At 35.8% G+C, this 23,995-nt stretch overlaps 1 protein-coding gene across 5 annotated transcripts in view; it reads right to left on the reverse strand.

Moving 5' to 3' along the window:
• The window catches only part of ROBO1 (roundabout guidance receptor 1), a 740,888-nt gene that overhangs the window by 626,939 nt on the left and 89,954 nt on the right, over positions 1-23,995 (reverse strand). For all 5 annotated transcript variants that reach the window (XM_032989478.2, XM_032989487.2, XM_032989502.2 and 2 more), the window contains exon 2: positions 20,451-20,591. In XM_032989478.2, the coding sequence (XP_032845369.1) occupies positions 20,451-20,538 (88 nt within the window). In that variant the 5' untranslated portion in view covers positions 20,539-20,591. The remainder of the gene's footprint in view (positions 1-20,450; positions 20,592-23,995) is intronic.

Consider the following 23,995-nt stretch of genomic DNA (forward strand, 5'->3'; position numbering starts at 1 on the left):
AAAATAAATAAGTATTTTGACATCATATCTGACTTGCTTGCAACCAATCAGTTTATCTATTTGTCCTAACTAACAATCCTTTGATGATGGGACAAGCTTCTCTATGCCAGATCCTGGCGTAAAATTCATAGGTCTTCTTTTACGGGAATAAAGTACAGTAATATTCATTCATCATCTTGTTTCCCCTCAACCTGGCCTTATGTTACAGCTGTATAGGTTGAACAGTAAATATTAACCCCTAGTTCTTTATAATATTTTTTAAAACTTCTCTACTCCTTACCATTGCAATAATGGAGACAGTATACAATTTATTATTCTGAATTCATCTAAATTCTAATAAACTCACTAATAAAATTGTTTCCTGAGGAATCCATTTAGAAGTACATTTTCTTGCACACTTATTTGAAGGTACAATAGTTGCCTGAGCTACTGATGCGTTTTGATATAAAAGTATTAAAAAGATATAGTGACTATTTGGAGAATTATGATTAAGACTCAATGGCTGGCTGACATGCTTGAAATGCACTGTGAGCCCTAAAAAAGTCTCCCTGAGTGGCATGTGTGAGGTTAATTCATGTCACCACACAGAGCTGAATCCTTTAGTTAATGTTCTTTTTACTTTGTTTTTCTCTTAGAAAAAAAATGTAAATTCCCGGCACTCCTTTCTCCTTCTTTCTCACCTTTGGGCTACAGCTATAATTTTCATATTGGAGCTGCTCACTGACTTCTAAATTTTCTCCTTAACATCTAGTGAGCATGTGCCACAAATGCTGCTATAAGGATACAAGTTGTAGGACTTCCATAATTTATTCTCTCTCCTCTCTGTTATTGCATTTCTTTAATTAATTTCACAGATGTGTTTAGTAAATGCCTCTCAGCTATTTATCTAGCAATTTTCCTCTCCCCTAACTAGTAATCCCCTACATGCATGTATTCTGTGCTCTCTTTGTCCCTGCTAAATTCAGAGAGTAGGGCTCCACAGTACAAGTAATCTGCTCTTCCTTTCAATGCATGTTACGTCAAAGACTTGGACACAGATATTTCACAGAACAGAAACTCTTCTCTTTCAAAATCTACTCAGCCCATAATAAAAATTAGATATTACTCACTGGACTTTCTGCAGCTGTATAAATTTCAATTCCATGCAGCTCCATTAATAACAGCTCAGTAGAACAAGCATTCAATACCCCAAAAACAAGATGCAAAACCCAAAATCATTGCAGAAGAATAGCAATTGAGAGATAAAAAATGGCAGGTTGTCTGTAGTAAAAAACATATATCTCCTTTCCATTATCAGCATGTAAACTAGGGTCATTGCTCCCTTACTTAAATGAGAGTTTAAAATTTGCTGACTCAATTGTACAATATAATTTTCAAAAATCAGTAAGCAATTTGGCTTTTCTTATCCTTAGTTATGGATGCTCACTGCTACAGCAAACAACTACACTGAATTACAGCCTTAACATGGAGATTACATCTGAACCATGCTGGGGCAGTGACTCCTGTATGTGCAAGTTAAAGAGGCTTTCAGTAATAGAGAAATAAAATCATTCATGCTCAAGCCTGTGTAATAAACAGTATCAAAAGCCAAGCAATAATAATATGTATATTTTTACTACGCTTGCAATATTGGGTGATAACTACATCTATAATTCACAAAGTATGTAAAAATGCAGGAGCAGTAAAACACTGACATGTTGAGTCATTAATCAGAAGATAAGATCAATTTATGAGTAGCAATTAATTGTAAAGGATTGTGACCTCTGTTGGTCCCACAATAATTCCAGGGGTGAGTCCCTTTTAGACTCCAAAGAACAACAAATATTTATGACAATAAGTATGGAAAACATCAGATTTCTAAATTCCACTTCACTTCAGTGAGTCACTCTCGATTTTGTACATATCACAGGACTTTGATAATTCATGTGAGAAATCACGAGTAATTTTGAGAAGACCTAAACATTTTCAGGTTTGATTGGGAGTGCAGAAGAAAGAGTAAAAAAGCACGGCATCAAGAAATAAAACAATGTTGTGGGAATAAAATATCTATATGTAATATTATGCAACTGCTATCTGCATGTCCTATAAATTAGGAAATTGGGACATGCTTGTAAAGTTGGAATATGAAGCTTTACTTTCATGCTTATGAAATTAATAGATTGACATTTGAATTTCAAGCAGCATGCAAAATGAAGTACTTCCTATGTATTCATTCTCAATTTAAATTTAAATTAGTTCAAATAAACAGTTTTAAATTAGTTATGTTACTTCTAATTATTATAAACCCCATTTTTTTCATACCTATTTTTGAAGTCCTTCCCTGAAGCAACAGTCTTGATATGACTAGCATACCCAAACTTATTTTTAAGTATATTTTTTTACAACCTTAACATAACAGTGTGATCAAAAAAAAAAAAAAAAACCTGCAGCACAAACCAGAATTTAAAATGCCACCTGAAAATGAAAGATTCTGCTTACCTTTTCTAACTACCACACAGAAAAAAATCCCACAAAATTATTACATTTGGAAATGCATATAGTTTAACAGCAAAGATTGGTTCTTCCATGTGCTGTTCCCCTGTCCTCTGCCAAGGAAGCTCTTTACAAGCTGTGTATCTCACATACATCATGTTCAAATAGCTGCTTACAACAACACTGCTTCTAAGAAAAGCCATGATATCCTGCTCTTCAGTCTGTCCTTCCAAAGCCACTACCTTATTTACAAAGATGCAATCAGTTGCAGGACTGCTATGTAAACTAATCACATTACCGATCTGGTTTACTCTGTTACACCATAAACAGTTATGCTGGCAGAACTGAAGTTCATGCAGAAAAAAAGTATGTGGGGTAAAAACTTGTTGAAATATATGGAACCATACCCTCAGGAAGAGCTTAGTTGTTTGCTAGAAGCAATCAAATTACAAAAACTTAACTTCAAGAAGTTTGAGTTTTCACACACATTTTTGTTACTGCTTATTTATTATTTTACTATTTTATTGTTATAGTATTTTGTAACAGAAAGTGCCAAGCAACTTTCAAAATAGATATTGATTTCAACCTCAAAACTAAATTGATTATTTTGTTGGCTTTCTGCATAACTAGGATATTATACACGCATTTGTGTTTGTTTGTTTTGTTTTGTTTTTTTATTTTACTTAAAAAGAAAATTATAAAGTGAAACTCAACATTTAGGAAATGTCAGTAAAATAATTCTATGTAAAGCCTTAGTTTCTTCCTATTCTTTTCTTCTGTATATATAATACTGTAAAGTTTATTCACATGGTAGAACACCTCTTTTTCCAGTGCATAGGCTGAACACTGGTCACAATATCTAGCTGCAATATTTCATTTTGTTGTTATCTTTAAAACTGTGAACCTATGCTTTATTTATTATTCAAGGCAAAGCCTGGTAATAAATTACTTCCTCTGGTCGTTCCTATGTTGTTCCTTTAAACTACATTCTTAAGCATCTTTAGGGTTTTTTAATCCCAAGAAGAGTAGAAAAGTAGTCACAAAAAGAAATAGTTTGCAATTTAATCAAACACTCTTTTAGTACATACACATTCTTGGACAAAAAAAAAACAGAATAAGGCAATTCAGAATAGCCCTCAGAGCCTGACATCTGAAGAAGCTCGGGGAGCTTGAGGAGTGTGAAATAACTGCTTTATTTCACACTAGAGCAAGCAATACCTAGGCTGCTTTACAAAGTTGGTACTATTTCTTATATAGTATACATGTTTCCTGTCTCAACAGAAAATTAGAATGAAGTTCTTAGTCTGGACAGTGTTGCTGGATTATTTGTTAAGAAGGCTCATTAATATCTGGATGAGAAAACAATGACTTCATACATTTGATCCAACATCAGACACTCACCAGGTATCATTACCAGTTCCTTCTTTAGTCAACAGCAAGACATAGGTAGTCAAGAAATAATTCAGCCCAATTCAACCTTGGCTGCAGTGAGGCCCTACCTCAGGTGTCGCCACTTAAAATAAACTGCAATGAACTCAGACCCTTATACGTACTCCCTAATTGAATTCCTTGGGCTTTACATGGTTGAGCTTTTGTATTTCCTGCAACTGGTTAGCTTTTAGGCACTGTGCCTGCAGTTAAAGCTCTAGGCATAACTCTTTTTCCCCTTCTGAGACCTGCCATGTGCTGGCCTAGCTGCTGAAGGTTGTGACTCATGCTTCAAGCTTTTCAGCAGGCTCACTCCAGAGTCCCTCCCAAGAGCATGTGAGGATGCTGAAGACTTCACAAAGGCTTTCAAAATTCCTAATTGCTGACAGCGCAATGTCCAAACAATGCCATGAGATATATCATGGGTTCCCAGAGCCTCATTTACTTTTGTAAATACCAATGAACCTCAAATACTTCCCCTCTGTGCATTAGAGCTACAAGCCTGCTGCGTAATTTGGAGCTGTTGTCAGAAGAGGTTGGGAAAAGTACTTTTCCTGTAACGTACCATCTTTAGGCATCTCATCAGCTTGACAATGGAAAACATCTCACATTTAAAATCTGATTAAGATTTCTATGCTACATCTAAATTAGTGGGACTAGTAGTACATCCCCAGCCTGACCTGTACTTCAGGCAAGCACCAACGGCCTTTATCCTAGGCGTTGGTTTTCCTCGAACGAAAACAGGAACACATGGACTACAAGACAGCCACAGTATATGCTGCTTTGATCTCTGCATTGGGTAATTATAGGATGAACAGGTGCAGGAGAAACAACAGCATATCCACTCTTTAATCTAGAGGCAGTCCAGTTGTCAGAAGAGAACAGACGCCAAGGATAGGATTTATCTGACCAAAGGCAAATCCATACGCTTTCTTTAATAACGGGAGAGAACAGGCAACTACAGAGGGCAACCCCCAAACTGCACCTAGGACACATCAACTACACTCTGAATTGTTTCTCTTTATTGAGTATAAAGTATTTAGAGCCTAAGTGATCAGCTCAGATGCAAGTATATACAACTTTAGGTATATGCATCTGTGATGCTATTTGGATGGATGAAGAACATCGAGTGTCAGCAGAGATGAAAAATCTGCCTATTTGATGAGTCCAGTCAATGTGCTGCAACCTTGCACAGTGCTAGAAAACACAGTGAGGGAAAGTCTGTATAAAGAAAACAAGGATTTCTTGTTTCAAGATGTTGTTAAAAATACTGTTTCTTTTGTTTGTAAATATTTGGGTATTTCTTAAGTTTGTTGGTAAGTTACAGTGCTGTTAGCTGCTTTTTCTGAACAGTTACATTCAGAGATCTGCATACAGCAGTACTGAAACTTAATCATTGGTAAACCTCTATTGATTTTTTCCCACAAATCCTGTAAACAAGAAAAATCAGGCCTATGAATCAGTAGATATGCTAGAATATAAAACAGTGTAAGAGAATTTTCTGTTGTATTATCTTAACATCGTCACAGCACACTATACTCTCAAAGTATCTGAACTTCATAACTAGAAAACATAATTTTCCCCATGTAAAATAGTATTTCTTCCCTTATACAGATGGAAAGAACGGGGAATTACCACCCGTAATACCCAGAGTTTCCACCAACACTGTACAGATAAACTGAGACATGGTAAGTCTCATTTTTTAAGACTATTTTTCACACCTTAATAATCTTCTTTTGTGGTGAAAAATGTGATTATGTTTAATTCCAATGGTGAATACTCAGGCCTGATGGAAAATGTGGTCCTGGGTGTCAAATCAGACAACTCATGAAACGAGGCGTGGACTATTAATGACCACCTGTCGACAGTTCATTTGAAGACTCTTGTGCAGCAGCACTTAAGAAACCTGTGGCAGATGCATGGATGGACTCCAGTTCTCTGTGGCTGCACAGTAAACAAGACAGGCAATATAAAACCAGCAGTTCATTATATTACCCTGACTGCAGTTCGGAAGCACTATGCACTCAAAGACAAAGGGATATTATAGAAAAAGCTATTGTTCCACAAGCAGTAAATCTAACAAAGCGCAGCCCTCTCTTCTCTTACATTCTCCCACCACGATAACCCCAGATCTTTATGAAATACCCTCTGAAATCCTTTCAGCAGTGACTTCATTTCTCCTCCAGTCCCATTACACCCTTTGCATTTATTTTCCTTTCTTCCCTCCTTCTCTGTCCTCCATGACCCCTAGCTGTATATGCCCAAACCCCAACATGTACTGGGTTCATTCTGAACTACTCCATGTGCTAATGAGCAATAGATGTCTGGCGGTACTAATCTGGGTCTTTCTCTAAATAGTCCAGTTCTCATAGGAATTTAACACCTCTCCAAATTCTCCTCTTCTCTTACATCCCCAAAAATAGGTCAATAGATTCCAAGACTAGTGAAGGAAAGAGGATTAAAAAAATTAGAAGAGTGGCTGAATTTATTAACATGCAGACATACACTACTATCAGATAAGCTAAATCATGTTAAAAAGAAGACCATACTGTATGTGCAAAGAGAGTTCTAGTATATACACAGAATATTACAGTACACAGTAGCATGTCTGCAACAGGAGTTTTGACAGTATGAATATAGAGCTGATAGCATGAAACACTATTTCATGTTATACTAAGCTGGGTAATAGTATGAAGTAAATAGGCTATAAGCATGGATGTACACAACTGACACAGAAAATGTTCATTCATTTATCTTAGCTTCAATATTCGTGATAAATTCTTGATAACCTAAACATTTAATTTTGTGACTCTAATGTTCATCATGTGGCATTTCCCTGGGTAACCTCTAGGCCAGGGTTTGGCTGGTCTCAGCAAAACCCCCAGCATCGCACAATTGATAGAAGGAGACGTGCTGGAACTTGTTGGCCACAGGCCTTGGAAAGAATAAGAACTTCGTGTAGGAGGAACAGGGGGTGCTGACTTGGTGTTTGTGTTAAGATTAGGCGCTGTGGAACAGATGTACTGTAACTGGGAGTTATTGTTTTTGTAGGTAGGACTGTTGCAACTAGAAAGTAAAAGTTTAGAAAAAAGCCTTTAGCATTAGCTAATCTCTGAACATCTAAAGTAGAATGTAAGCCAATAAATCTTTGGTATGCTTTAAAGAAACCAATTAATTTGTAACACGCTATCTAGGAACTAGTATAAAAGTATGTGAAGAATCATAATAAATTGGACACTCTGCTTGCATCAAGCTGCATCCCGTCTCTCAATCACGGCAGTAACCCTCTTTCTTCCCCTCATTGTGAGGAACTACACAGCCTCAGAATCAAAGTATGCAGTCCAGGGGTGCTTCCTAACTCCTGAACAGCATCTGGTAGGTCCCCAGATTCATCCCAATATGAATGGCAACACAGCAGCTCCTTTTTCAGAGTTTCTCTCTACTTTACCTTGTAGTTGGAAGGAGGCAGAGATAGAGATCTCTTCATATGATCTGAGAGACAAGCACAAGGTAGTGAAGGATGGGACCCAGACTTCCCACAAGCTCTGTAGAGTGTGCCTACAGTAACAGTCATTCTGCACCAATCCCTCTCTGTTCTCCCTCCTCTTCCTGTCCCTGTCACACTCTGTTTTTTCCCCCATCAAGTCAAACTCCACAGCAGATTTTCTTTATTTTCCTAGTTCCTTAATATAAATATCCTCTGACTTTTTTCCCATAACATTTTCACCAGACTGGCTCTTTGGTTCAGCAGATCCGTCCTGGAAATTTACTTGGCATCACCCTAAGAGAACAAAGGATTGGGTAATCTTCCTGATCACTTTAAAAAAGTCCAGCTCAAATTCTTCAGGAACAATGATCACAGGGAATCTTGCTCATCCTTTCCAATCTAAGAACTCTGAAAGATTTTTCTGCAGATTCCATTAATATGTCAAATACAACATCAGCTGCTGAATATGAGATTTCATGAGCTTATACAACTGAAGCACATTTGAGTTATGTTTTCAAAGAGCTGACAAAGAGATGCCAGGCCAAAATGCAAAGTCCCACTGCCATTTTCAAGTTCCTGCTCTAAAATGTTAAGCATGTGCTAATAAGGGCAAAAGAGAGTCTTTTTATCTGACCTTTTATTGAAAAAAAAAAAAAAACCAAAACCAAAAAACAACCCTGAAAATTTCTCTTACATTAAATATACATATGAATTTGGTTCACCTGGAAGCATGGAAAACTGCAATCCAAATGATGAAGCTGGTCAGAAGGTAGGTCCTAATAATGGGAACTATTAATCAGATAATCAAGTTCATTGTTCTGTCAATACTGAAGACTGAAATAAACTTTGTAAGTGATGGAGAACTTTGCTTTATGGTTGGAACTGAACAAGAAAAAAAAATAAAAGAAAAGATAATTGCAGAAGTATAAAAATTTCATGCTACTGCTGCATATTTTACTTACTTACATAAACAGGCTAAAAAAATAATGTATCTCTCTGTAGACAAAAGTAAGATAAAGCAAGTACACAGAAATATCCACAAGGTAGGAATGAAGAATTCTGCAGAGAAAAGGCTGCATACCAGCCTATTACAGCTGGGGAATGAAACATGATGTACCTCTATGAGACTGAATGAAGAAATACATTAAAGATTAAAATAGGAAGTAAGACAAAGGCTTCAATAGAAGACGATGCAAATCACTTAACTCTTCACTTTGACAGAAGTCCATTCATGAACAAGTTTTAATGATGACTGCAAGTGTCCTGTGGCCCTCTAATGGACTTTGTTACTTTGGCACTGTTGTATTGCAATATTGCTTATGCTTTGTTATTTACATGAATGATTATTTCAACAACTATTGGAATAAGGATTTTATACAATGAGCCTAGAATGAAGCAGTTTTACTCTAGATCTTCCTTCAGTTTCAAAAAATGTGGAAAATATTCTGTTATGAATTTTAAACTTGTTATTACTGTAGGCATATACATCATACATGCTTTTAGTCTTTTTTTTTAAAAAGAGGACAGACAATTTGGTTTATTTCTAGTATCAACATTCTGTCAGTCTTTCTGAATTAGCAAAATGGACTTTTCTGCAAATGCTGACCAAGGGATTTCACTTATTTCTTGCAAGGTGACTGTAACATAGATTGATTGGAACTTCTGCAGTAATAGAAAGGTTAAATATTTCGAACTACAGCTCAAAGCCAGACCTGACACTGACTGAATACCTTCATAAGCTATGAATGACCTCAGACCATCCTTTTTCTCACTGTACTTCATTTCTTTGAAATACTAGATGATTCAGACCTTCCTGCTAAAACACACACAAATTTTTCTTGTAATGCTTAAACTCTCTGCACAGAGTTTCAAAAACCATGGGAGAAAAAAACCCTTAATAATGGAATATTAAAAAAAAAAAAAAAAAAAAAAAAAAAAAAAAAAAAAAACCACAACAGGAATTAGAAGCCAGTTTAATTTACAAGCTATATTATAACTTTTAAAATTTCTATAACAGGGTAAAACACCATGAAGTCTTTCAAGAACAGCAGCACTATGGAATAAAAACAGCAGACTGAAATAACAGCAGACTTCAATGTAAAGTCAAGGTCCCAGGCTAGCTTTAAATAAGCTAGCTCGGGTCCCAGAAGTAATCTAGCCATGACAGCAGGGAGCTCAATTTGAGTAAGCTGTGTGAATGCCGGAAAGACCTGAACTTAAGTTAACATTTTGACCTCGCTATGTAGTAAGCATTTTCAAGGAGAGAGAAGTTTTGAGGAAGATATGTTTTAAAGGAATGGAAAATAAACTAGGTAGGCAGTAATAATTGTCCTCTTCCCAGTCCTAAGTTTCATGCATTTTAGTTCAAATTCAGAATTGTCCATATATTTTGAAAATTTAGGAACAGAGTACCATCAAATTCAAACAGCAGTTGTGATCTCTGTACCAGACTGGCATGATTAACTCATGAGACTAATCCAAACTACGTGTTCAACTCAAATGCTAAAACAACAGCAAGGCATTAAGTTTTTTCTCCTGCAGCAGCTGCAATTTAAAAACAGAAACCCTCCACGATTGCCATATCAGAAGCAGGCCACCAAAGTGCTGAAATTTAAAACCAGGTGTTGGCTTCTCTGTGCGAAGGTGGCTGAAGTAAACCTAAAGTTTGCAGTGAAGCTAATACCAGGTATTTTAGGTTGTAAACAAATTAAAAACTGAAGAATAAAAATCTGAGATGTTATAAACAACTAATAAAAGCAAATGAAATCATAAAATACAGGAAACCGACCAATGGGAATGGAAACTGATGAATCCATGTCTAAGTTAGGAGAGACCAGATTAAAGAGGCAACTGAACATACACAACCACGAGGTGATTTAGTTCTTTCTTAACCATCTGTAAACTCTTTCTCAATCTTCCTCAGTGGAAGATGTAGTTATGAACATCCACAGGCTCTAGTATCTCTGCTAACTCCAATTCTGAATTAGCGTAACATTTAGTCCTGATTTAACAGCCAGATAAAATCCAGTTGATCAGCTACCATCCATAAAGCAAACGTACTTGAGAGACATGGCAAAAGGAGATGGTGGAAACTGATGAACAGAAGTGGTCATGGGCACCATGTCTTTCAAAACTGTGATGCCTGTTTATGCATTACAGGCCAAATCAGCAAAGAGGTTTAAGTGTGTGCCAAATTATAAGTATTAAGCTATCCTCGACATTTTAGAGAAACATACACTTAAAGGAAGACATGCTTATACATTAAGTAATTTCAAAAAATGTAAGAGATCAATTTTGCGCTAGTTCGGTGCCATGTTTTTAGATCAGTGTTAGTGAATATAACAAAGCATATTTTCTGAAATGGTACTGTACATGAACAGAACCTTTAATTTTACACCAATACTTTTAAGTGCCAGATGGACGTAAAGTGAACTGTAAAACTGTTTAATCTTACTGTGAGTAGGGAGTACTGTGAGTAAAATCCTGAAGGGCATAACTTATTCCTCTTGAAAAGACAGGAGAGAGAAAGGAAGAAAAAAATGCATCCTTTTCTTGCGTATATTAACTGCCTTTTTATTTTCATATATTAGAAGTGTGACCTTGGTGGTCACCTCAGCCGCATGTCAAAATGAAGTAGGCTTAAAACCTCAGTCATTTTTGTTCTGATTTAAAAATCAAGTTCTAAATAATATCATTAAATTTTACCCTTAGGGTAATGTTGGGGAGGAAAAAAAAAAGACAAAGAAAAAACACACCCAAAATGTAATTAAAGAAATGTCTAAACATGGAAACTTAACAGTAAATGACTGAACAGATATGCTTCACAGTGCTTTCAAGGGCTGTTTTATCTTCATGGTAGCCAGTAACAAAGCCTTGAGCAAAAACCATTTGTAAAGGATAGGTGTTTCTTTGTTTTCATACAACACAGGAAGGAGAGTTGACTGGTGTAGTGATAACATACACAGAATATTTGAAATTTTATTTTTACAGTATACAAAAATTAATGTAGGAAAAATATTTAAGCTGTATTAGCAAAAATAGAAACTCACTGAAGGTCACACTACCTGCAGCCTTATACTGTTTAATTTATCACATATAAAATATCAAGTCCTCTAAATATGGGACATATACAAGTTTCTCTAGATCAAAATAACAGGTGGTGATTTTTAAACCTAAACACTTATAAAATACTATAAAAAGAGGTCAGAATAAAGGAGACACAGTAACTAGTCAGTTACACATTGCTGTACTGGTAACACCATCATGGATAGAGTATAAATACTTAGAATAATGTTACTGTCAATCTAACTCAACAGTTGAGATTGAGAAAAAAACTTAAAATAGAAAATTTGTTTGCTTTCACCAGTTCCACTTTGATTTTAAATTAATATTAGACAAAAGGCAGTAATTTCCTGTTTAGTTTGTGCAAAAATAAGGTGGTAGTTTCTGACAAAAGGATATTTTTTCTGCATATGCAGATACAGGTGCATGTAAATCACTCTTTGTCAAGGCAGAAATTGTGCAAATAAGTTCGACACTTATTAAAATATTTAATAAAGCATCTCTAGACACTCTATTTCACAGCATTGAAAATAAATTATCAAGTGTAGATATGCCTACAGTAACCCCTTGAGTATTCATAAGTGTGAAAACACCCTTGTAAATTGTTACATTCTTTCACTGATGTGACTGAAATTACTTTTATAATTGATGCTAAAGATATTAAATTGCTTTGAAGCTCTAACAGATTCATCATCTAAATAAATATTATATTCAATAGAGACTTTATGACATTTTGTGCTCTGCTTTTGTAAGCAAAGATTGTTCTCAGGATAGTTGATTAATTATGTAAAGAAACATTTATTCTTGTTAATTTTAATATAGGTAGAACAACTTCTGGTGAAAATTCTATTTATATTATCTACAAATACATACATAGCATTTATGCCAGTTTCTCCATTAACCATGTGAACCATTACCTTTATAGAATAATTCAAGAAAATGCATTCTTAGATTATTGTATGCAAGCACCTGTAAAGTAACCTTGCTATCAACCTTGGAGTGTCACAGAGCTATGTAAAGGAAAGCTTTTCAACATACGTTTATAATGCCTATGATACATACTCAAGACCTGATTATGCCATTCTTATAATCAGCATATTTTTGTCTCTAAGAAGCTTAGAGCTTTAAGTAAGACTATTTGTGAAGCAAGAAATGAGTATTTACCAACAATTTTACCAATACAAGCTTCAGAATCTGGTCTACATATTTACAGAATCTTTAGCTGTGGCTTATCAAGCCCAAATCAGAAAAACTGATTGCCTCCTCATTATATATACTCAAACTTTTTTATATGAACATGATTGTCATTGCTGAATTTTTTCTCTTCTTATTTATCTTTTAATTTATTTTAGTGGGCAGCCTTTCCAAAACCTTACATTTGAGATCAGTTTTGGTGAATGCTCTGTCAGTGCATCCAAAATAAGAGTATCTATATGTTTTGAGGAAAATCCCAGGCAGAGGCTTCTAGAGGGAAAAAAAATTAAAATGGAGGAAATGCCTCTGGTATTACATCCTCAAAAAGTAAGGGAAAAGAAAGGGAAACAAAGCAAAGTGTGCCTTCTTACACATGCACAGAAATGGCTTATAAAGGCCCTACCTGCACACACAAAAACAGCAGATGTAGCTTTTAACCTCTATCAGTCATAATCTAGAACAGTGCCACTTCCTATTAACCAAGCACTAGAGCAACTAAAATTACTTATAGTGGTCTATGCAAGTCACTCAGTTTGCTCCAGTGCATTTTGATGACTTAATTAGGAAGACGGTGCAGCACATGTGGTTTTCCAGCTAGGTTCATCACAAAGGCCACATCATCAAAGCAGAAGAGTTGTGTCTTCTGCTAGATTAAAAATAGGGATTCCTTCATTAAGTGTCTTGCAGCTGACTGTGCCTCTTGGTTTGTCTCCATCTATTCAGACAATTAAATAAAGCGTCATGCTTTATTTATTTCTTTTTAAAGGCTAATAAAGAAGCCATGAATTGAAGTACAGCTGGCAATCTTTTTATTTATTAAGACTTCAGTGTACACAGTGACAATCTCTGGAAGGCAAGGCACGTGCTGGGATTTTTTTTTCCCTTTTAATGTATGTCCTCTTTCCAGGCACAACAGTTCCACTAATAGGAATTACAAACCTTTGTCATCCTCCCAAGCAGGGAGAGGAGTTGAAAAAAAAAATTCAGAAAAAAACCCAAAACCAAAACAAAACCCCACAACCAAAAAAAAACCCAACAGGGTCACAGCATAAAGCCAACAAATGTTAAACAATCTGAGACTTTGAAAATGTGTTAATGTCAATTGAAGTAAAAAAGATGGGTAAATTACAAAAGTGTAAAAATCAGCTGGCATATATCTGATAGAGTCAGAACAAATTTAGTCACAATATTCCAAATTAAGAAAAACACAGCTATGTAATTTTACTTCTATCAGCTGGGATGGGACTAGATAAATTACGTGATCATTATGTAGGCAAATTAACTGAAAACAGTATACAAGCTCTACTACACATTTTCTGATAACAAGAAATTACTATCTCCTTTGTTATTTAGTAATCTGGTTTATATAGTCATAATGGAAATTATACATGGTAATATCATACCATGCAAACACTGTAATATTTTCTTGATAACAAATACACTGTATCATAACATAATATGATCTAGCATTAATTTGTGAATATTAGGATATAGGAATATAAATTAGTTAAAATATTTTAAAAATATTTTGCAAGGATGACATATTACCCTGCACTTCAAAGAAATCTGAATACTTCATAAGGCAAGATGACTTCTCAGTCTTAAGAGTTACTAACAGATAATTGTATGCTATTATGTATATCTACAAATGCATGTACACATGCATATGAATACACAGTGGTCAAACTGAATGATCTCAGTTGGTACTGCTTTCTCTCCACAAGAGTTTACAGTATGGCCTACACATGTTACAGGGATAGGAGAGAAGAATGAGGCAGACATGAACACAAACACAGTCTACAAGAGCACAGATGCCAGTTTTTCTCTAATTCCTACTGTATTTAGTCTGTCTAAATAGAGCCTCTTCTTTGTATGGGCTATCCAAAATCTGAGTGGTGTTTGGTTTAGTTTGGTTTGGGGTATTTGTGTTTTTTTTTTTTTTTTTTATATCTGAATTGAAGAATATTTTCGGTTTGCTTCAAGTCAATTGGATGTGGATGACAGAAGCACATCTTTCCACATGTTCCCTGACCCCAGCAAGGCCTAAACTGCCTGCTTACTCTCTCTGAATTTGACCTTGAATACCACAATCTACAATCTTGGGGGCACTTACAACTGGAAACAATACATTAAATCATCATCCTTTGCTACACATCACTTACAGATGCATGTCACAGTTATATTAAATTAGGATCACAAAAATGTAATTTATGGCCAAGAGTGACATTTCATAAAGCCTGTGAAAACGAAATTACTTGAGAACATGCATCAAAACATGGTATTTCTCGCCACTACAGTTTGTCAACAGAACAGTTCCTCCAAGATGATCCTTTGTACAGTAAATGAATATGATGGAAACTTAAGAATATGACAAATATGTGGTCCTGGTTGGCAAGCTGAGTTTGAGCTGGCAGTGCGCCCTTGACCCAGGGAAGGATATCAGTATACTGGAATGCTTTAGTGAGAGCATAACCAGCGGGTCATTAGTTCTCTCCAGTTACTATTCATGAGTCTGCACATGGAAGAGCACATCTAGTTTTGGGCCACTTAGTCAAAGAGAGAAACTGAAAAAAGGGAGAGAGCCCAGGAGAGTCTCTAAGATGATCAGGAGGCTGAAGCATATGAAATACTGGGAGGGGCTGAAGATGATGGTTTGGTTTAGCATATGGAAGTGAAAGGTGGTGGTCTAGTTACAGTCTTCAACTACTTTAAGGAGAGTTTTGCAGAAGTGAGGTCCAGACTCTCCTCAGAAGTGCACAGTGAAAGGACAAGAGGCAAGGGTCACAAATTGCAATTAAAAAAGTTCCAGCTGGCTCTAAAATGGAAGTAAAAATTACCTTGAAAGTGGTCCAAAGACGTTATGAGATTTCCATCCCTGGAGGTGCTCAGAACACAGCTGGACATGGCCTTATGCAACCTGGTTTAACTCTGAAGATAGAACTGTTCTGAGCAAAAATTATCAAGCTAAATGACCTCCTTGTGACTTCTAACCTAATTTTTTCCATGATTGTATGAGTGCTCCTACATCACAGCTACACACTTCCAGTCTTATATTTATACATATGTCTTTAATCAAAAATAGCTAAAGGTTATCTTCAGTTGGGCTCAGATTCAACAAAAGAATAAGTGGATTTTGCATGGAATTTGGGAACCTATATTTAAAAATTTGACCCTGTTGAATCATGTCCTTCCACCTTTAGAGTTAATATTCCTCTGGGACTCAAAGCTCTGCTCCTGAGAAGGTGCATAAGTTTTGAGTATTTTGGCTTCTAACCTTTGCCTTATTTCCCCTGTGGCCTACAAACCAGGCTTTCCTATCCAGGTGCTCTGAAATGCTTACTGGCTCATCACAAAATAGTTATGAACATCACTTTAAAAAAATACAGAATTATAACCAACAAAACTGCTATTGTTTTAAAATAAGAGCTCAGCTGTTGGATCACTTGCTCAGAATGGGTGAAAACTATCCTCAAGTACTTCCCAATCGAAGGAATTTAAATCCGTATCTCCTACTCTCTGAGAAGCATCAAAGGAGTACTGTTCACCTAATTTCCTTAGCTCAATGAATCTTCACTCTTCCTTTACAGCTTCACAATCAGGGGCTTACATGGAATTTGAGCATACAATTCTCTTTTCCTCTGAGCCTGTGCCAAAACACAGTCAACAGTTAAACTATGGGTTGGCTTAGGTTTTGCTGAACATTTCTTTTTTAAACGTTATTCTCAGAAAAATCCTGCATAACCATAAAACTAGCTCAATTCTTCACCTGAACTATTTAATGCATTATTCAGATCATTGAGAGATTTATTTTGGATATTTGATTGAAAATTCATTCAGGCACTGAAAAAGTACAGAAGAATGAATGAGTACATATTACATTATACAAGACACTGATCTTCTTTATGAAGCAGCAAATGAAGATCTTTCAGTGCTAGGAACCATTTTTTTCAAGGTACCCTCATAGGTTGCAGGGAAACAAGAGGAATATAGAATTTCTTGTAAAAATGTATCAATCGCACATATAAACCCAAAGCATTGTATTCAGATGACAAATTCAGCAGTTGAACAAGCAAGTGACAGATGAAAACTACAAATCTTTTCACTAGCTAGATCACAGCCTTGAGTACTGAAAAGGTAACAGTGATTTTTTTAAAAAAATCACACCAAAGAATTTAGTTCACAAAAGTTCTGATATGAGTTTTCAGATTCCAAAAATTATTGCTTACACCTTAGCATGTTAGAGGCAGTGAAAAAAGACAATTTTAATTTATGAATGCTTCATTATGAATAATAACTGTCTCCTGTTGAAAGAGGCAAACAAGCTTGGATAGTGAATGTATTTCCTGTAGTGTTTCATTAGTAAGCCAAGAAATATTAGCAAAAATGAAGTTTAAAATATCCTTACCTACCTCAGAAGAGGTCAAATCCTGGGCTGGTTCTCTTCAGGATTTCAGTAAGCTTCTATGATTACCAGGGAGGGTTGTTTTGTGGTTCCTTTTTTTAAACTTACACTAACAAAACATATTTCTCAAATTTACATTTTGCTATGTATGTTTTATCTCTCTTATACTTTGTTATATATCTGCATCTCCTAAAGGAAACCTATTTCCTGGAGAAACAATGCACTTTACAGATTTAAAAATTGAAACAAAAAGTCAGAAAATAAATCTTTTTTTTTTTTTACTTGGAAATGATAGAAATATATCAGGTTTTCTAGTGCAACATCAGTCTTTGCTCAAGTACTGAAAGACAGTACTTATGGACAATAGAGGTCTACACACTTCTATAAAAATTTCCCCAAAATCTGGCTTCAAAACAGGCTTTCTCCTAATCCTCCTCTCCGCAAGATCAACAGAAAATTCTGTTACAAAAATCTAGCAATACTCTATCAGGAGCATTAAAAATTTGTTATTCCATGGTTTTACAAGGCTTTGCTTGTCCAGATATCTCTGTAAAGCGCGAGGATTGACTAGATCCCAAATATCTGTCATCTGTTCCAGTTCAGATGAAGGGCACTTGCACAACACCCTCTTCTAAAAGACCTGAACCCAAGCCAAACCAAATCCATGAGGAATGCTCCTACTGTCTTTATTAACAGCCCACCAATTTGAAAGCTTGCACTCACTTCTATTGACATTTAAATAAATAAATAAATAAATAAATAAATAAATAAATAATTAAGCTCAGTTTAAAGTATTAAAATCTTTTGCTGCATGTCAGATTTATAGTTGTATGGTTTTTTGACAATGTAGTAACTGGTAACTTTAAAACACTTCAGTGACTTAACTGAAAACATAGAACTCTAACGTATGCATCAAAACATAATATAGCACTAGTTAATGCCATGTTTTCTTAGATCAGTGCACTTTAAAATCAACTGTTGAGTTTTCCAGCTTTTAAATATGCAGAACAACTGCAAAGAAAAATCGTATCTTTCCCAGATAACGTTCAGCCCCTGATTAAATAAAGATGTGCCAAGGCAGAGATACTGTATGCCCCAGGAGACAGCCATAGTGGAATTGCGAGTGTATTTTATATGTGAATTAGAGGTAAGATGTAATGACATGAGATGAAAGGCTCAGCCGTGATTTTAATAAAGGGGGGAGACAGTACTTCCCTGTGGACCTCATATGCAAAAGAGTGAGACTCAACAAGAATATATGAAAAGATTCAGCAAAAACTATAATAAATGTTTCAAAGTTATAAGACCACCATTAAAATTCATCACATTTTACTGAAGCTGAGAATTCCAGTTCTGAGGGTAAGCTTTAACATATTACTGATAGGTTGTTATATTAAATTAAAGCTATGTCATCAATAAGCTGGAACAATTTTCAATTTTTAGATAAGACAGAATTGGAGTTTGAAACCATAACATTTAATTTTTTAAAGATTTCTGATAACATGATCTAAAAATAAATTAATTGAATCCGTTATTTTGAAAACATGTTTTTTATTGAAATAAAAAAGCACAATTTAGTAGTACTATGATCACAGACATTTTAGCCGTTTAGTGCTTTTAGCAATCCTCAGAAAAAGCAATAACCTATTGCTCTATTGATATTTTTTATGGATACAGCAGAATTCCAAATAAACTATTTTTTTTCTCCCCATTAAATGAAGGAAAAAGTTTGTTAGTTTGCACAGGTCTCTCTCTTTCTGTGCATTAAAAAAAAATGAGAGGAGTGCCTTTGTAAGGAAAATACATGAAAAGAGCAAAATGAATGGGATGAACTGCTGAAAGAAAAAAAAATAATCCAGCTTTATTTGATCTTTTGTGATAATCACACTCCTGGCACCCTGCCAATGAGTCTGAGCATGCTGATGTCTGGCCAAGTACAGTAATCTATTGGTTCAAGTCTGAGGTCTGTGATGAAAATTACAAAGCAGGGACGAAATCAAAATGCCACCTGTGATTTTATTCTGAAACTAATTTGATGGAAATAGTAATACAATGCGAACAGTCTTTTCGGTAGCATCTACAAAACTATGACTAAATTGAAACCAATGCAAGTGGATGGAGGTAGCTATCATGCACATACATTTGGATCTGCAGGCGTTCCTTTAAAAAAGGGTGGTAAGTGTCTTTGTGACAGGTAAATTGCTTTGAAATTATAAGTCTGAGGTTAAACTTTTAAAATTAGGATTTTAATTTACATCTTCCTTTATTCTGCAGTCTTTTTACATTTCCTACATAATGCATTTGAAACCAACAAAACCAGAAAAAAAAATCAATTAATTTCCTTAATTTACTTTCCATGAGCCACCACTCATTATAGGTCAACAAATCCTTGAAGGAAAAAAAACCTTTTCCTTTCTCTTTCCATTCAGTACTCTATATATGAACTAGTTGCCTACATATATGTGGAGAAGAATTGTATATCCACAAAATTCTGCATGCACAATATATTGAACTTAGATATCCAGTCAGTAAAGTTTCCTACATTATCATTAAGATGCAAAGCGGAAAAAACAACCAGCAAAAAAACAGCATGACACTTTATTTTTTATATGTCTATTGTGTTTTCCTACAGTTTACTAAAAGGTTGTACATTGTTAGCCATACTGATCAAAGTTTCGTTTGGGTTTTTCCCTAAAAAATACTGAAGATGATGCAGAATGATTCAGAAGCTGGTTTTATAGATTTATTCCTAAAAACACACAACACAACAAAAAAGATGTTTTCTCTATGTTACTTCAATAAAAATCCACTGTTCATTGAAGCAGTACAGGGTTACCTATTTTACCACCACCTTCTCATTAAAGTTGGACAGTATCTTGCCATTTTTATATATGCTTACTCTGCACTAGTAAGACCTGCCATATGCAAGCACCAGGACAATCCCTGTTCTCTAGGACTTCATTGAAAACACTACGTTTCAACTATTTCACAGTTGGTGCTGTTTTTCTTCTTCTTCAGAAAGGTTCCCTATAGATTTCCTATTCTCTCTGATATTCAAGTCTGTTTCTGCACTCCGTATTTCTTCTCTCCACCAACAGTGCTAATCAAAAGAATGCTTTAATAGCCACCTTAACTTTCTCGTACTTATACTTTCAGGCCACTCCTTTTCTATATTTTCCTTTGCAGTCAAAAAAAAAAGAACTCATTGCAGCACAGACAATACAGTACTTACTAAATTCTGTGTTTTAAATATGCAGATATGCTCATCGATTTCTTAACTACACACACACACAGACCTATACACAGAGAGAGAACTTCAGGTACATACATTTACATATTCACACAGACAGCATAAAAATTATTCATAAAAACATGAACATTTATGTTTAAATAAAAGGTACCTACCTGGAATGAGCTGACCCAGTAACTGATGGCATCTAGAAAGGCTGAATACAGCTACTATGACCAAAAAAGGATAATGTTTCCATTTCATGATGTGTCCTTCCTTGCATTACACCAGCACAGCAGCACTAATGTAAATGCTACCTGCAATACACAATGGAAATAAGAAAAAACAAATTAATGATAAATTTAAGGTACTTCCAAATATTTTTTCTCAGTGTAACTATGAAGTGTGCTGGTTTCAATACAGTTTTAGCTATTAAAATAATGTTACATTTTCTAACAATTAGGAAGTTGTAAACCACAACCAGAGTATTAAATATCCTTGCAGAGCAAACAACCCCAAAACCATATATTTTAAAGGGAGACATGAGGAGCCCCATAGTGCACATGCATATTTTCAAGTGCTGTATGTTGCTTGGTCAAGTTACTAAAGAAATTTTCAGTTCAGTAAGATAATTCAGTGTAGGTTTACTCCAACTCAGTTCAATGAAATTCTTAAATATTTGCCTAAATTTAAAATGTTTCAACGCTATTCGGCTTTCTATACAAGCAGGATTAAAGCTTTACACTAGTCCTCTCCTTATGGCATGGTGTTTCACTGAATTAGATTAGGGATAATTTTACCCAGTAATGACTTGAACAGTTATGGTAAATTTCTGGTGAGTTTCTCTGTTCCTAAGGGTAGAAAATTTTCATCCAGCTGGTGGGGAAATGGAATCTATGAAAGATTAAAATCTTTTTAATCAAAATGTGACTTTTACACTCATTTTTCTGACCACTGCAGGTTGAAAACTATTCACAACTCCACCACTGTTGAAAAATAACCATTGTTCATCCTACTCATTTCTTATGCTTCAGCTACGTTCTTGCTTACTACAGGCTTTGACAGAACTCCTCAGGCTTTGTTTACAGCATACCAACCTGTTCAAAATGCCTCTTCTCTATACATTTCTAAAAAACAGTAAGATGTTTTTTAGACAATCTCTTTAATTAAATACACACAATCTGTAAATAAATGGGATTAGTGTTTTGGTTTTGTTGGGGTTTTGCTTGTTTGTTTATTTGTTTTTTAAAGGGCCTTTATTTCAATAAAAACCCAAATGTGTGTGACTAATGTCCAATACATTGCATAGTATCTGAGGTTCCTGTCAAATTCTTGATGACGAAAGAGACGCTCTTTTAAGTGTCAGTCGAGTTACTAGATGCACACAATTGCCTGACCCTAACCAACAATTAGACCACCAAACACAACTGTAAGTGTGAAGCAGGCTGACGCATGAAGCTCTACTGCAACAATAATTATGTTAGACATTGATAACGTTACAACCCACGTCTCATTTCTCTCTGCTTGTACTCATTCCCCTTGTAGTTAAGAATGTATACTCGGAGATGAACAGCCTGGATTATGACTCATGTATCACCTAAAGGCCAGCAGACAGAATTGTAACAGTGGAAAAACCTATGGTGCCGTCAGTCACTTCTTCAGTCTGCTGGGACACAGAATTTTCAGCTGTAAACCTAATATATAATTAATGACTGCAGATAAGAAGAGTTGCATTGTTATTGGGAGTATTCGGTGTCATCTGATACTTCTGGATTTTCAAAAATGAGTGAATAAGTTAAATATGAATAGATTCAATCACCTACACATGCTGTACTGTACATTTGCTTCTTGTGTTATACCTGCGCTTCTATTATCTTAGCAACCAGCAATAATAATCTCCATTTCCTACTACTGCTATTACCTGAATCCCACAAAATATCTTTTCTTCATATTTCTCAATTCATCTGCACTGTGCACAAAAAAACCAGTTCCTTCCATTCCCATTCTTTTAATTTCCCCCATCCCTTGTATGACTGCTTTTCTGTTGCAAACATCCTGACAGGTCTTAATGACAGCATTAATGGCAATCAATGGCCAAGGTGTTATATGCCTCTCTAAATGCTATTCATGATATGACTCCAAGACTGAAATGAGGATTTGTAACTTCAGGCCTTCAGAATATTGATCCCTTTCTCTATACAGTAATACAGGCTTGCTTTATAAAACTATTTACTATGTTGACTTCAAATTCCTACAGTTTCTTCATCTGTACTTTCTGCCTGAAAATACAACATTAAATGTTGTTTTTAACTCAGAGCTGATGAGACAGCCCACTGAATTTTGTTTGCTGAAACAAACAAAAAAATAATACTTTCACTTAAGGATTTACTTTGACACTATGTGAGGTGTTCACACAATATACATCAATATGAAAGAATCATTTCACTAATACATGTTGCAAAATCATTCGAGGACTCAGAGATATAGTAAGAGTCTAGGTGTTCCCATACAGTGGCACAACACAACTCCTCCTGATCTCAATAGGAGTTAAGATCACATGTTCTAGATGCAGAATTTGATTTGTGGACCAAATTGTATCGGGTTTATGTGCCAAGGTGCTGGCAGAGAGGGGGTGCTGCAGGGAGGAGATGCCAGGGGCAGCCTGCTGCCAGACACATCCAGCTCCAATAGACCCACCGCAGGGCACAGCTGAGCGCGCCAGCCAAGCTGATGGTGCCTCTTAGAAAGCCTGTGTAAGAAAGGGCAAAATGCCAGATAGGAAGAAGAATAGGAGAGAAAGGGGTTAGAAACAGGAGAGGGACACCAAGGTTCCAGGAGGAGGAGGAGGTACTCCAGGTGCCAGAGCAGATTCCTCTGATGCCCATGGAGAGGAGCATGCTGGAGCAGATGTCCACACAGCAAGCCATGGAGGACCCCACAAAGGAGCAGGTTCATCCTGAAGGACTACAGCCTGTGCAAAGTAACTACAGTGGAGCAGGGGAAAAGTGTGAGGAGGAAGAAGGAGAGGCGGAGAAGAGCTGTTATGGACTGACTACAACCTCCCATTCCCCAACCCCCTGCACGACTCCAGGGAAGGGAGGGAGGGGGGTAGATGTAGAGGAGTTGTGGATGAAGGGGTGAAGTTGAGCCTTGGAAAAATGTGGGGGGGGAGTGCTTTAGTCTTTGTCTTTCTTACCATCCAACTCTATTTTAATCAGCAATACATTTTGCTCTCTAGCCAAGGTTAAACCACCACAATCATGAAAACTGGGGGGAGATAAGTCCCAGCAACCTACTTTATGGCACTTGCCCTATTTGTGAAGGCACCCCATGCATGAATCCAAAGTTTTGTCTTTTCCATACCTCTCACTTCCATTTACTTAATCGGCAGACTATGACTTCTTTTTGACCTCTTTGTATGTGACAGAGCTCCACAGGGAGCTCAGACATTAACTGCCTGGCTTGTTTGTTAAAACCTTTTCTGCCCTCTAATTCTGCTTGTGTTTTATGTTTGCAATAGAACATTTAATTCTAAAACCTGAAATTATTTCAGTGTTATTAAAAACATTATTCTTACATACAATTTCAGTGAAGATGGCTTTATTGAAGCCAAATAATTTTAATATGAAAACAAAGATTTTTAGTCTACAATTTAAAACAATTTTTACAGATACTCCTCAAAACCAATCCTGAATAGGAGGCTAATTCTCTATATTTGAAC

The sequence above is a fragment of the Tyto alba genome, unplaced genomic scaffold (assembly GCF_018691265.1).
Source record: "Tyto alba isolate M040663 unplaced genomic scaffold, T.alba_DEE_v4.0 Super-Scaffold_14, whole genome shotgun sequence".
NCBI lineage: Eukaryota > Metazoa > Chordata > Aves > Strigiformes > Tytonidae > Tyto > Tyto alba.